The sequence below is a fragment of the Mus musculus genome, chromosome 3, assembly GCF_000001635.26.
Source record: "Mus musculus strain C57BL/6J chromosome 3, GRCm38.p6 C57BL/6J".
NCBI classification, from domain to species: Eukaryota; Metazoa; Chordata; class Mammalia; order Rodentia; family Muridae; genus Mus; species Mus musculus.
The window spans coordinates 98,710,888-98,724,831 of record NC_000069.6 but is presented as its reverse complement, the minus strand read 5'-3'; the positions used below and the strand labels follow the sequence as shown (position 1 = coordinate 98,724,831).

Below are 13,944 nucleotides of genomic sequence, written 5' to 3'. Positions count from 1 at the left end.
ATAGCAGGATATTGGCTAGGTAAAAAGTTCAGCAGGAGGACCAGAACAGAGAGAGTTGCTTGGTACCTGTCCACAAGATCTATAGATATTTGCTCTTAACTTGGGGTAGTATTTTCCCACAGAAACCTCAACTAAGGTAGTACTTTTCCACTAAGGCCAAGAATTTCTAAGTAAGCACTTATGGCTGACAAGGAATTTAATATTCAAACCGGGTACTTCACAAAATAAATGAGTGATGTTTCATAGCACATAGCTAGTTCCAAACAATCCTGCAGCACACTCTGCTCTCTGTGTCCTAATCAAGAAGGGAGCTCTCAATTGTGCCTGCCTTCAGGATCTCCAACTCTTGGAAACAAAATGTAAGTCCAATTAAATGCCTTCTTTTATAAGTTGCTTAATTGTAGGTTTTTGTATTGGCAGTACAGAGTAAAGAATACAGTGCCTGGTAGGGAGGTTTTCACTTATTTAGGTGAGCTTCCTGCTGGTTACTCCCACAGTAGGTAGATTTCTAACTAGAAATCATAAAACACAAAGTGAGTAAAGGAGAGAGAGAGAGAGGGAGAGAGAGAGAGAGAGAGAGAGAGAGAGAGAGAGAATCAACAAATAACATCATCAAATTATGGGCTTACACTACTAAGAAGATAAGACTAGAGTAGCCCAAGTAGGAAAGGAAGCAACTGTAACCTCAAATAAGGTTCTTAAATTATCCAGTAGAAATGACTAGGGAGACCCTGCTGGATCATTCCTGCTGGAGCTCCAGGGGTTCATGGTGGGATGCAAACACCCACATAGTCTCACATGTTTAAATATATGGTACCCATTGATGGAAATGCTATGGAAGCATTAGGAGGTGTGGCATTCTTGGAGGAGGTATGTCACTGGAAGTGGACTTTGAAGCTTCCAGCCAATCCTACTGCACACTCTGCTCTTTCCATCCAGATCAAAAATGGAGATCTCAACTGCTCTTGTTTCATGATCTACAATCCTTGAAAACAAAACGTAAGTCCAATTAAATGCTTTCTTTTATAAGTTGCTTTGGCTGTGATGTTTTGTATCAGCAATACAAAGTAAAGAATAAACTGCCTGGTAGGGAGGTTTCTGATTATTTAGGTGAACTTCCTGCTGGTTATTCCCACAATAGGTTGATTTCCACCATGAGAGAAGCAATAGTAACTTCTCTTGGCAATGGTTGTTCTAGCTGGTCTCAAGGACAAAATGTTTTGTATAGCTTTAACTCTTCTCTATGCCTTGTCTACATTTCACAAGGGTAAAGGAGGGGTAGTCTCTCTTAGGAAAGCATTTTAAAGGACATTGGAGATAAACATGCTTGAGTCTAAAGTCAAAGGACAGGGCTGAATCTCAGATTTGGATATCAATATGTGTAAACAGTGCATGTCAATTTACCACCAGAAGCAGCAATAAGATATGACTTCTGCTTATACATCCTTCTCAACCTCTTACTCACTATATGAGGGTGCTCACTTCAACACGTCCATGTCATATCATAGGAAAGGGCACTGCCCTTATAAATGTGTTAAGTGTCATTTATCACATTTTTGTGTGAGGGATACATCATACATTGCATCTATACCCACATTGTCTGAGTAGGCAGGCAGCTCCTGCTGAGAGAACAGAAATTACTAGTCGGCCATCACTGCAAAGAGAGGCCCACTGGACTTGCAAACTTTATATGCCCCAGTACAGGGGAACACCAGGGCCAAAAAGGGGGAGTGGGTGGGTAGGGGATTGGGGGGTGGGTATGGGGGACCTTTGGGATAGCATTGAAAATGTAAACAAGGAAAATACCTAATAAAAATAAATAAATAAAGAGGGAGCCTGTAATTTGCAAAACAATCAAACTGAGGAGAAAACAGAAATAAAAAAAAAAGAAAGAAAACACAAAATGGTATATTTCAAAATACAAGCAAGATCACAGGATTTTTTTTGAACTTACAGAAGAAGAAATTCATAAATCAAGAAATTTTAAAGTATGCTGGTGGGTTCACCAAAAAGAGAAGCACAACAAGATGTGGAAAACCATTATACATATGATACTATCTAATGATGTTCTTGGCTCTTGGACTAGTAGAAGTTAATGTTCTTCTAAGTGAATAGATTCTGGTAATTGCTGAAGGAAGACCCTAAACTCTTAGAGTATGAAAAAACAAAGAACATTCATTCTGCAGAAACAGCCAGCATGCTATGATCACCATCATGAAGAATGGCAAAGCCTAAGGAGACATTCAACACCCTTTTGTAACAAAACTCCTTAGTTGACTTGTAGATAATAACAGACTTCTAAAACTTAGGGCACATTCCAAGGGGCTACAGAAACAATTAATCAAAGATATTAAAGAAGAGATACACCACAGGACCACAGCTTCAAAAACAAGAGATAAGATATTGACTGGGTTATCTATATAAAACTTCAAGGACAGCTTAGTTATTGTCTTTAACTTTCCAAGAATCTGTAAGCTAGTAACAAACAATGCTCCTGGTGGGTATGTGTGTAGACCTTCTCTATTATAACCTCTTATTCAGTTAGTGATCTGAATTTATGTTAAAACACATAGAGAGGTTTTTACCATGTGAACACACACTCAGAAATTTATATAAGTGCTGAGAACAAAGGACAGAGGCAGGCCTTCCTCCTCTTCTCTTTCCCAGACTTATAGAAGCACTATTCCTGCAAGGATAATCTCATTAATGCTGAAAAGGCCTTTGACAAAATCCAAGACACCTTAAAAAAGAAGTCCTGGGGAGATCAGTGATATAAGGAACATACATCAAGTAATGGCCACAGATAACTGCAAGCCCACAACCAAGACCAACTTAAATGAAGAGAAACTCAAAAACTTTTATATTATCATCAGGAACAAGACAAGCTTGCCCACTCTCTCCATATCTGTTCAATATACTACTAGAATTTTCAGCTAAAGTAGTAGGACAACAGAAGGAGATCAAGGGGACACATGTTGAAAAGGAAGTCAAAATATCTTTAATTGATGATAAAAGAATAGAATACTGAACTGATATGAAAAATTCCACTGATAACTCCTAGAGTTGATATATATTTAGAGCAAATATCAGAACAGAAAATTGTCTCACAAAAATAACTATCCTCCTATATTTAATGACAAATAGATAGAGAAAGAAGTTGGGGAAACAAAATCCTTTACAATGATCTGAAATAAGATAAAATATCTTAGAATAATTATAATCAAGCAATTGAATGTCTGTATAATAAAAGCATTAAGACACTAAAGATGCTATCAGAAGATGGAAAGAACTTCCATGCTCAAGGGTCAATAGGATTAATCTAGTAACCAAGCCCATTCCAAGAAAAGCAATCTACAGATTCAATGATGTCCCCAGTGAGATGTCATGATAATTCTTCAAATATCTTCATTTGAAAACACACAAAAGACCTAGAATATTAAAACAAACATTCCTGAATTATAAAAGAATTGCTAAAGGTATCATTATGCCCAGTTTTTAGATGTAGTAAGCAAAACAGCATAGCACTATAACAATAGCAGTCAATGGAATCAAACTGAAGACACAGACATAAACCCACACACATATGGACATTTAAATCCCAATAAGGAAGCCAGAAATAGACACTGGAAAATGCAGCATCTTTGACAAATAGTACTGTCAAAATTGAATGCCTGCATGTAGAAGAATTGTAAACACATACATATTTCTCATCCTGTGCAACAACCAACTACTAATAAATCAAATACCTCAAACTAAGTCAGTTACACTGGAGGTGATAGAAGAGAGAGCAGTGAATACCCTTGAAATCATTGCAATAAGAAAATGCATTCTGAACACAAAAGTGTTAACATCAGCCCTAAGATTAACAATTAACAAAGATAATCTGATGAAACACAGAGAGTCTAAAAGGGCTAAGGTCACCAGAATTTGGCAGACTACAGAATGGGAAAAGATTTTTTACCAAATATAAAATCTATTGAGAGATAATGTCAAAATTATGTAAGGATCAACAAAGTAAATTATAAGCAAACAGCCCAATTAAAAATGATGTACAGATTTAAAAAGAGAGACTTCAAAAGACTAAAATCAAGTGGCTCAGAGACACTTAAAGAAATGTTCAACATTCATAGATTTTAGACAAATGCAAATGAAAACTACATTGAGATTTCATCTGACACCAGTCAAAATAGCTAAGATCAATAAAACAAGTGACAACTTACACTGGTGAAGATGGGAACGAAGGTAAGACCTATTCATTGTTGTTGGGTGGACAAAATTTTAAAGGCAAGATAGAAATCAATGTGGGTTTTTCAGGAAGATGAAATCAATCTACCTCAAGACTCAACATTACCAGTCTTGGACATAAACCCAAAGGACACCTTCTCCTACCTCAGAGACACTTCCTCACACATGTTCATTGCTGCTCTATTAAAAATAGCCAACATTTTCGAAAGCTGGTTAAATGGCCATCAACAAATGTATGGATATTGAAAATGACAAAACCTTTGTGGGGGTGATGCATGACATAATGAACTTTTAAAGAAAATAGATAGAATTAGAAAACAATTGTCCTAAGTGAGGAAACTCAAACTCAAAAAGACAAATATGGTATGTATTTGTTTATATGCGAATATTATCTATTAAATCAATGATAACCAAGCTACAATCAGTACCATAGAATTTAGTTATACAGGAAGGTTTTGGTGGCTGAGCAATAACTCTCTCTATCAAAGGGCAAAAGCTATGAATGGATGAAGGAAAGAGACTTGAATAAGATATATCAGGGTAAGAGAGGGAGAGAAAAAGGGAAGAGGGATTGTGGGTGGCATCCTAGTGTATTAGCCCAGATAAAAATGTCCTGTCCAAGAAGAACATCTGACACTGTGATGGCTTTGCTTCCCTCTCACATATGAGTTGATTGGCAGTGCTGTTGCTGCTGCTGCTGGTGGTGGTGGTGGTAGAGGTGGTGGTGGTGGTGGTGGTGGTGGTGGTGGTGGTGGTGGTGGTGGTAGTGGTGGTGGTAGTGGTGATGGTGGTTCTTTTGCAGAGACCAGAACCAGCCTTTCTAAGCTTGTGTCATCCTGGACTAGGAACCAGCTGCGATCCAGAAACCTTCCTTCTAAGATTCCAGCTCCAGTTTGGGACTGCTGACACACCACACCCTGTGGCTGAGTAAGTTCAGTTTGTCTCCTCAATGTGAGGGACAGCCAAGTGGGACTACTGCAGATGTTGAGTCATTTAGCCTCTAGGACCAATTTCTGAATTGTGATTTAACCTTTCTTACTATTTTAAAGCACATTTAATATATTTTGATTATATATATGCTTTTATTTCTGTTCTAGTAGTGACCCCTAACTAAAACAAATCAACTAGCTAGCTAGGTATAGTATAGTACTACTATCTATCAAGCATGCTACTTATAAATAGTATTATCCACCAACAAGCACAGGCATTTGCAATCAGAACTTCTTTGTTAAAGGCCTAGACTTAGGCAGCCAAGTAAAGAAACAAGTAATGGCTAAAGGCAGAAGAGAAAAAAAGTCTCTTCAACATGACCAAGGGAAGAAGAAAAACAGATAGAAATATTCTGTTACCACCCCTTCTCCAGTCCATTTTCATGGTACTTTTGTGTGCACGGGAACAAACAATCTAATAATAAGACAGGTGGTGAAACATTGCATTGCTTTGTCATTGTTAGAGAGGATACCTGGCATGAAAGTCTTAAGAATTAAGAGCTCTGGATCAGACTGGTGCTAGATAGAGCTCAGAATACTACAGATTTGAACTAAAGCCCCCATCCTCACCAGTCCTCCAAAGACAACTACACAAGAACTATAGGAATTATCTCTATATCTTTTGCTCACCAAAATATTAAGGGAAAGGAAAAAGAAGAAATGGAGGCAACAGAAAGGTGTGCAGTCAAAGAATTCTGTCATTTATTCAGGTGCTCTGTGAGAATAGCTAGTTGGACAGAGGATTTGGTTTTAAAGCTGCACAGTTGAGAAATACTTAGTTTAGTACAGGACCCATCGTTGGAAAAGGCACTCTATTGTAACTCTACATGCTTAGAACTGCCATTAGGTTATTTCCAAATTGCTGGCCAGCCCAGTGGACTAGACAAAGGGCACTCAAGTCATTAACTTGGCACTAAAGCATCAAAATATCAGAGAAGATGGGTTACAAACTTAAAGTGTTTAAACAGGCATTATATGATCAGCTGAGTCACTTTTATCTGAGTTCTTTGAGAAGCAGGATGACTAGCTGAGCAGAGCTCCCTGAGGAGGTCCTCTTAGACCTGGGCTGTGTCTTAGTAGAGGCTGAGTGTAGACAATGATTGAAGAAGACAAAAGTTCACTGAAGGAGTATTTTTTACCAAACCTTTTCTGAAGTCCTTATCTCTTTTATCTACTACTGTGAAACAGAAAATGTAAATAACAAAAAAAAATCTTTCTTCTGCCTGATATTTAAAACAGAAGCCAGAGGTTGGATTGAATAGGTGGTGGTGGTGGTGGTAGTGGTGGTGGTGGTGGTGGTGGTGGTGGTGGTGGTGGTGGTGGTGGTGGTGGTGGTGGTGTGTGTGTGTGTGTAAATATATTCAAGAGTTTGACATTTTGCTTCCCATATAACTGGAAAGGTCAACCCCTAACCCATCAAAGCTATGGTCTGAGGAGCAGGATTCAGGCAACTGAAAGTGCTAGGCTATGGACAGAGCCCATGGAAACTATTTTCAGACTTTCTGGGGATCTATGGTGAAGTAGATGGTATTGGAACTAATGGTGGATGCTGCTATATTGGCTACTGGTACAGATAGGTCACCAGTTCTACAAGCTGAAGCTTCCCCTACTACTGTATGGGAGAGGATTTACTTATTACACTAGCAGTGTTCCATGCAATCTAGATGGGCAAGTGGCTGCAACTAATATCCCTTCCAAATGCAAAAATGTTTGAGTGTTGCTGAATTGAGAGAAAAGGGGGAGACCCTGAGAAAACAGAAGGGGATAAATGGGCTCTAATTTGAGGGGATCTTATTACAAATCCACAACTCCAACAAGGCTAGAGTATAACACAATATTATTTTATAGTCCAATTATACCATATTCCTGACATGAAAGTGTATGCTTGCCAAAAACTTGAGGAAGTGTAGTGGCCAACTCCCTTGAAAGACATATTCAGATAGTATGAAGCAATTAATAAAGGTTGAATGGATTCCTATTGTCTGATTAGATTTTTCAATTATGTGTCTTTTTGACATGAGAGATTTTTGAAAGAAAAAAAAAACAGAACAAACAAACAGGCTGTGGCTTTTGATACTATCATTTAAATGTGCTTTTTCTCTGTAGTACATGACTTGAATCCCATTCCAAATGGGCTGTGGCTGGTTGACAGTCCCTTCCTATACCAAATGGCTTCTTTCTCACAACCTCAAGGAAGAAATGATTGAGGAATTACAAAAGACAGGACTTACTGGGCCACTTATGTAATCAGATTGCACTTGGCTAAACTCTGTGTCCTATCACATTTCAACAAAATTGTATGTGGTTCAAGCATGCCTATAAATGGGGTGCAAAACAGACCCCCACTGATAGTTTGCCTGTGTTACAGATTGCTGAATCTGTAGAGCTTTCTGGAGGGCTGTATATTCACCACAGCATAGAAACCCCAAAGCTCTTCCTTTATGTCTTACTCCATGACTCCCATTACCAATGCTCCACACACACACACACATTTATACACTTAATACCCACCAAAGTTATGTATCCATTTCTGTGGGTTCGAGGAACTGCTTATGTAACTTGATCATGTTTAGTAAAGATATATTGAGCCCCAATTTGTGACCATTTGTTCAGAAGCACAGGTGAAATAACCCAAACTTGCAACAGGCATTTAAGTAAAGGAGAAATATTGTGAAACAGCCACACTCTGTGAGTTGACAGTTTCTTGATACATATTGGGATAGGTCGATTGGTGATATGGAGAATTTGCCACCATGTCTTATGATCTGTGCTATGGGAGGTCTGAAGGAGAAACTGGTAAAGGAGAAATATTGTTAAACAGCCACACCCTGTGAGTTGACAGTTTCTTGGTACATATTGGGATAGGTCGATTGGTGATATGGAGAATTTGCCACCATGTCTTATGATCTGTGCTATGGGAGGTTTGAAGGAGAAACTGGGTTTGGGGAAATCACATCATCTCTCTTTCTAGCCATCTCCAGTGTCACGTACATTAAGTTAACCTCACTCCCACTGTGATCTGCTTACTGTGTTGACCATGCCTGGGTGGAGCTGCCTGGTGACTGGAGCAGGAGGGTTTTTGGGGCAGAGGATCATCCAGTTGTTGGTGCAAGAGGAAGATCTGGAGGAGATCAGGGTCCTGGACAAGGTCTTCAGACCAGAAACAAGGAAGGAATTCTTCAGTAAGTAAACATTTGCCAAATGACTGTGTAGCCAACACAGCCTGCACATGGGAGGGCTCCTCCCTTCTACAGTAAATAAAAGACACTTGCATTCATAACATTTCTCCTTGTCCACATTCATCAAAAGGTACACTACACATAGAAAAACACAGTTTGGGAGAGACAGAGTTTGGACTGAGAAGTTCTCTCTCTCTTTTCTGTAGCTCTTTTATGTGGACTAGAAAGTTGCTATGTAATAGCCATAATAACCATTAAGCTGGGGGCTCATCACTAGCTCTGTCTCTCTCTTCTAATTTCTACTGATCTAGTTGCTTGTTTTGCGCTTGTTTGTTTTTCTGAGGGAGAGGGTCTTTGACTTAGCATGTTAGATAGAAGTAAAATAAAAAAGTAAAAAATATGTGAAGAGGATTGAAATATAAGGAGACACAGAGAGGGCTAGGGGTAGGGACAGCAGATAGAAAGACACAGAGATGGGGATTAAGAAACTGGATTTCTGAGCATGAGGTCATACTGAGAAACTTTCACAAAGACACCATGAGCAGGACTGTCCATACCTTTCATAGACTGTTCTTATTCATTTGAACACACTCCTCACTGGAGTTTATCATCACTATGAATAAGATTGCAGAATTCACTGGTGCAGGCCACTAAGTGAATCAACTGATTTTGAAATATATTTTACCACCTATTCAAAACCTCAGGTCATTAAAATAACTTTGTGGGGAAAGTAGGAAAGGTCAATGGAAGATTGAGGACATTAAGTTGGGAAAAGAAAAATGACTCTAGCAGTGTCCTATGAGTAATGAGCATCACAGGTCAAACGAGAGGCCCCTCACTTAAGCTCTAGTATTTTGTTCAAGGGTCAACTCTTGGCTACAGAGTCTTCATTCCCATTGTCTGTATGTGGCACAAGCTAGTACTTTGCCCTCTCCCCAGCTCCAAGGGTAAATGCACATTACATAGGGATATGCTCTGCACACAGAGCCCTCCATAGTCCTCTGGGACAACACCCAACCTCTGCATCTTGTCTCTGACCTCTTCCAGGATCAGTTCTCTCCTCTATCATCTTCAGTGTTGCTTCCAGAAAGCAATATTAACACACAGGCAATTCAATTAATTAGAATCCTGATGTCTCAGCAATATTTGCAAAGAGTCAAGGCTCAGTTTGGAGGAATATCTCCACAGTGGGTATGCATAGAGAAGGCCATGCCTAAACATAAGAGTGGAGATTCATGAAAGTGTCCTTTCCCTGCCAGGCTCCGTGGGGGCACACCATTTGTTGTGGGTAACCTGTCTGGAATGTAGTTAATGTTTCTATCCTCTATTTCTGCAGATGGAGATAAACAAGTGCAGGAGTTAAGTGGCTTCCCCAATTGTCACAGATACATAAACCAACTAAATGGGAACCCAGGAAGTCCAGCTGCAGCCTCTGTATTCTTCACACCCAGAGTGTAGCAGAGGTTCTCTCTGTCTCTTTCTGAAATAGCTCATATTACAGCACCATACCATGATGTTGTTTTTGCAAATATCTGTCACATCCAGATGTCTTAAATGAGGGTGTTGCTATGGCTCTACCAGGAAACACTCTACAGGCTCTCTCCTTGGATCTCAGAGTCCTCAATAAAGCTCATGGATGAGATTTTATTTCACTGCAGGTCTGGATTCTTACTCTCTTGTCACAGCAATACTCCTGAACAAGTCTATCTAAAGCAGTAGATCTAAAATTGTGAGTCAGCCAAGTAATTCCTTGGGAGTAAAATGACCTTTTCACAGGGACAGCATGTCAGATATTTACATTATAATTTGTAACAGCAGCAAAATTATAGTTATGAGTTAGCAATACAAGTAATTTTCTGGTTGGTGATCACCATAACATAAGGAACAGTATTAAAGGGTTACAGCATTAGGAAGTGTGAGAACCACTGGTTTTCAACATCAACAGAAAGGGAGAAGGAGGGGGTGAGTAGATAGGATCATGATTAGAGAATTCAATTCTCAGCTTGGTACCTAATTCATTCTGAGCAGTCTCTTTTTTACCTCTCTGTAATTCAGGTCCTTCCTGGTGTTGCATGGCAAAAGGATGGAACCTGGATAAGATATACTTAGTAGAGAATTGGGAGCAATAAATTCTATATGTTTCTTCCATCCCGGGTTTCTCCAGACTATCTCACTGTTCGGCTTCCTGGGAAATTTCAGTACAGTTGCATGATCTTAATCTGTCTTTGAAAAATTGACTCCAAGCAATGCCAGAGAATGGGTTAATAGCACAGGTTGGGAGAGAACAAGTGGGGTATCATCAGTTGCTGTAGACATAACTGTGAGCTCAGATTTCCTCAGTTATTATGTGGGGTCCAGAGGACCAGTCTCCAGGAAGTGTGGGAAGGAAGGAAGGAAGGAAGGAAGGAAGGAAGGAAGGAAGGAAGGAAGGAAGGAAGGAAGGAAAGCCTTGAAGCTGTGTGAGAATTAAGAAGCACCACCAGTGTGTCTTCCTTCCCTGGTGCCACTGCTGGGAATGGATTTCTCATCAAAACGCTGGGACAGACATTCTGATTAGTAATCCAACCGCTAGACAGCTCTCCATTACTTCCTAAGTCCCTTTGATGAATGAGTCAACTTCCCACCTACTCTCCTTAACATTTGACTGCTTCTTTATCTGATTTGTTTTCTGCAGGGTGGGGTGGGGGAATATTTTACTCTCTTTCCATATGTCAGGTTTCCTCTTCAATATTTTTCCAACTATGACAGTTCTTCATAATCTAGGTAACTAGTATCTGTATACAACTCACAAAGAAACTTCTCAATGACCTGCCTTGTGTTTGACAGACCTAGAGACAAGCATCAAGGTGACAGTGTTGGAAGGAGACATTCTTGACACCCAGTACCTGAGGAGAGCTTGCCAGGGCATCTCTGTTGTCATCCATACTGCTGCCATCATTGATGTCACAGGTGTCATTCCCAGGCAGACCATCCTAGATGTCAATCTGAAAGGTAATGTATTTGGAGAGGACAAGGTGAAAGTAGGGCAGTTAATGTCCACACACACAAGCAAGGGATGTTTTTGCATGGAATACCTTCCATACTATGAGTCTAATGCCTCTGCTCACTAGATCCAGCTGGTAGAGCTCAGTGCTATTCCATAGCCGAGGCCTGCCAGATAGAAAGTAAGTAACCCAGGATATGAGGTCTGTCCTCAATTCCAGAGAGACTGGACTCCAACTACAAGCAATTAACAACCCCAGACCCATTACCTCTTATGAGCCAGATCTAAACCTTGCAGGTGCCTGCTTTTCATCCTGCTAGTTCTTCTACAGCTTTAGGGCCTCATAATATTCTGCCATTATAGAAATGATCAACAGGAGGTACACAGATTCTTTTAGTTTTCTGCCAATACCAACACATAAGGTCACTCAGGGCTGGTTTCCAGAATGAAAACTGGGAGGAATATTTATCACTTCTACTTCAGATAATGGGTAAATGAAGTCATAGATAGAACCAATAATGTTACAATATTGTGTATACAATCAGGAAAACAACTGTATCTCTATATCTCCCCAAATCCAACAGCCTTCTGTCCCCTTTGGGCTAGTCTCATCAAATGACAAAAACAAAACAATAAAATAAAACATGTATATCACCAGTACACAACTGTCCTTGAGTCTGAACAATGTTAATTTTCAATGATCCTTAATTTTAAAAAGTTCCTATTCATAATTTAAGAAATAATCTTCTGGTTTTGTAATTTTAAAAATCAGGCATGAATCTATATGTGTAAAAATATACTTATATCATAGACATATTAAGAATGAATAAATTTGACACTTTAGGTGCCTTTTGAAGTTAATAATTGAAAAACACCCAGTCACACACACAAGCAAGATTACACTCACAGTGCTGTGAACACAAAAGCCAAGATAAGCTTGCTCTCTGGATTCCATTTGTAGTCCCCTGGCTATATCATGGTATCTGTGAGTTGAGTTAAAGAAGATGCAACTTAACAGTGAAGAGGTTGTTGGGCTAGGGGATGAAGATAAGCACGAAGATGTGCACATGAACTTCAGATTTATCTCCTGACACTGACAGTGTGTTGTCTATGATTAGGTACCCAGAACTTATTGGAGGCCTGTATCCAAGCCAGTGTGCCAGCCTTCATCTTCTCCAGCTCAGTTGATGTTGCAGGGCCCAACTCTTACAAGGAGATTGTCTTGAATGGCCATGAGGAAGAGTGTCATGAAAGTACATGGTCTGATCCATACCCATACAGCAAAAAGATGGCTGAGAAGGCAGTGCTGGCAGCCAATGGGAGCATGCTGAAAAATGGTGGCACTTTGCAAACTTGTGCATTAAGGCCCATGTGCATTTATGGGGAGAGAAGTCCACTCATTTCTAACATAATAATTATGGCCCTTAAACATAAGGGTATTCTGAGAAGTTTTGGCAAATTCAACACAGCCAACCCAGTATATGTGGGCAATGTAGCCTGGGCACACATTCTGGCTGCCAGGGGCCTTCGAGACCCCAAGAAGTCACCAAATATCCAAGGAGAGTTCTACTACATCTCAGATGACACCCCTCACCAAAGCTTTGATGATATAAGTTACACCTTGAGCAAGGAGTGGGGCTTCTGCCTTGATTCCAGCTGGAGCCTTCCTGTGCCCCTACTGTACTGGCTTGCATTCCTGCTGGAAACTGTGAGCTTCCTCCTGAGTCCAATCTACAGATATATACCTCCCTTTAACCGCCACTTGGTCACACTGTCAGGTAGCACATTCACTTTCTCCTACAAGAAAGCTCAGCGAGATCTGGGCTATGAGCCACTTGTCAGCTGGGAGGAAGCCAAGCAGAAAACCTCAGAGTGGATCGGGACACTAGTGGAGCAGCACAGGGAGACACTGGACACAAAGTCTCAGTGATGGAAGAGGGTGAGACATGGCCCTGGGTGTAATCAAGTCCTTCAGCAAGTAGAGACACACAAGACAGGTGCTGCTGCCTTCTTTTGACACAGAGGCCAATTTAGTGCCTTAATCAAGTCACCAAAGCCTTGCCAGTCACTGACCCAGCCACAAGCCTTTTTTCTGAAATTCCTCTCCAAAGACACACGGGCATCTGTGCCCCAGCTTCTGGGTCCAAGCCCCTCAGCACCTCTCATACCTCAGAGCTCTTTCCATTAATTTCTCTCCGCATTCAAAACATGTATAGCCTTCAGAAAATTCTGCTTGCTTTATGAAGCCCAATGGAAGAAACAATTATTTGTCAATACCTCATCTGTGGATTGTGATTTTCTGTAAATAAACAATTATATGTCCCTTCTATGGCCAGACAATTTTATGCTGGTGGCAAAAGGGGATCGTGGATCTGTGGTGAACTGAGGGAAAATCAGAAACAGATGCAGATGTGAGACTAATTCCAATGTATTGTCCTTCGGGTGTGCACTAGATGACTAGAATGGATTACTCTTTTTCGTGTACTAGGCATCATGACAGAAGGAATATTACAGAATTTCTTCCAGATTTCACATCCTTGCTCAGTCC

General features: G+C 40.2%; 1 protein-coding gene across 3 annotated transcripts; it reads left to right on the top strand.

Annotated features, from left to right (window-relative positions):
- Positions 1-288: 288 nt before the first annotated feature.
- Hsd3b2 (hydroxy-delta-5-steroid dehydrogenase, 3 beta- and steroid delta-isomerase 2) lies at positions 289-13,725 on the top strand. 3 transcript variants are annotated; one of them, NM_153193.3, is made up of 6 exons: positions 289-359; positions 940-999; positions 5,091-5,172; positions 8,206-8,416; positions 11,240-11,404; positions 12,515-13,725. In NM_153193.3, the coding sequence occupies exons 4-6, from the start codon at positions 8,272-8,274 to the stop codon at positions 13,324-13,326; spliced, it is 1,122 nt and encodes a 373-aa protein (NP_694873.2). In that variant the 5' UTR covers positions 289-359; positions 940-999; positions 5,091-5,172; positions 8,206-8,271; the 3' UTR covers positions 13,327-13,725. The 3 variants fall into 3 exon arrangements, with proteins under 3 accessions (NP_694873.2, NP_001346670.1, XP_011238327.1); NM_001359741.1 differs by having other exon boundaries at positions 5,048-5,172; XM_011240025.3 differs by lacking the exons at positions 289-359; positions 940-999; positions 5,091-5,172; positions 8,206-8,416 and adding an exon at positions 8,892-10,071.
- The last annotated feature ends 219 nt before the right edge of the window (positions 13,726-13,944 follow it).

Excerpts from the sequence above, each read along its gene's own strand:
- Hsd3b2 (NM_153193.3), top strand. The coding sequence starts at position 8,272 with ATGCCTGGGTGGAGCTGCCTGGTGACTGGAGCAGGAGGGTTTTTGGGG. Across the intron at positions 8,417-11,239 it reads AACAAGGAAGGAATTCTTCA|ACCTAGAGACAAGCATCAAG; the intron begins GTAAGTAAACAT and ends TGTGTTTGACAG. Across the intron at positions 11,405-12,514 it reads CCTAGATGTCAATCTGAAAG|GTACCCAGAACTTATTGGAG; the intron begins GTAATGTATTTG and ends GTCTATGATTAG.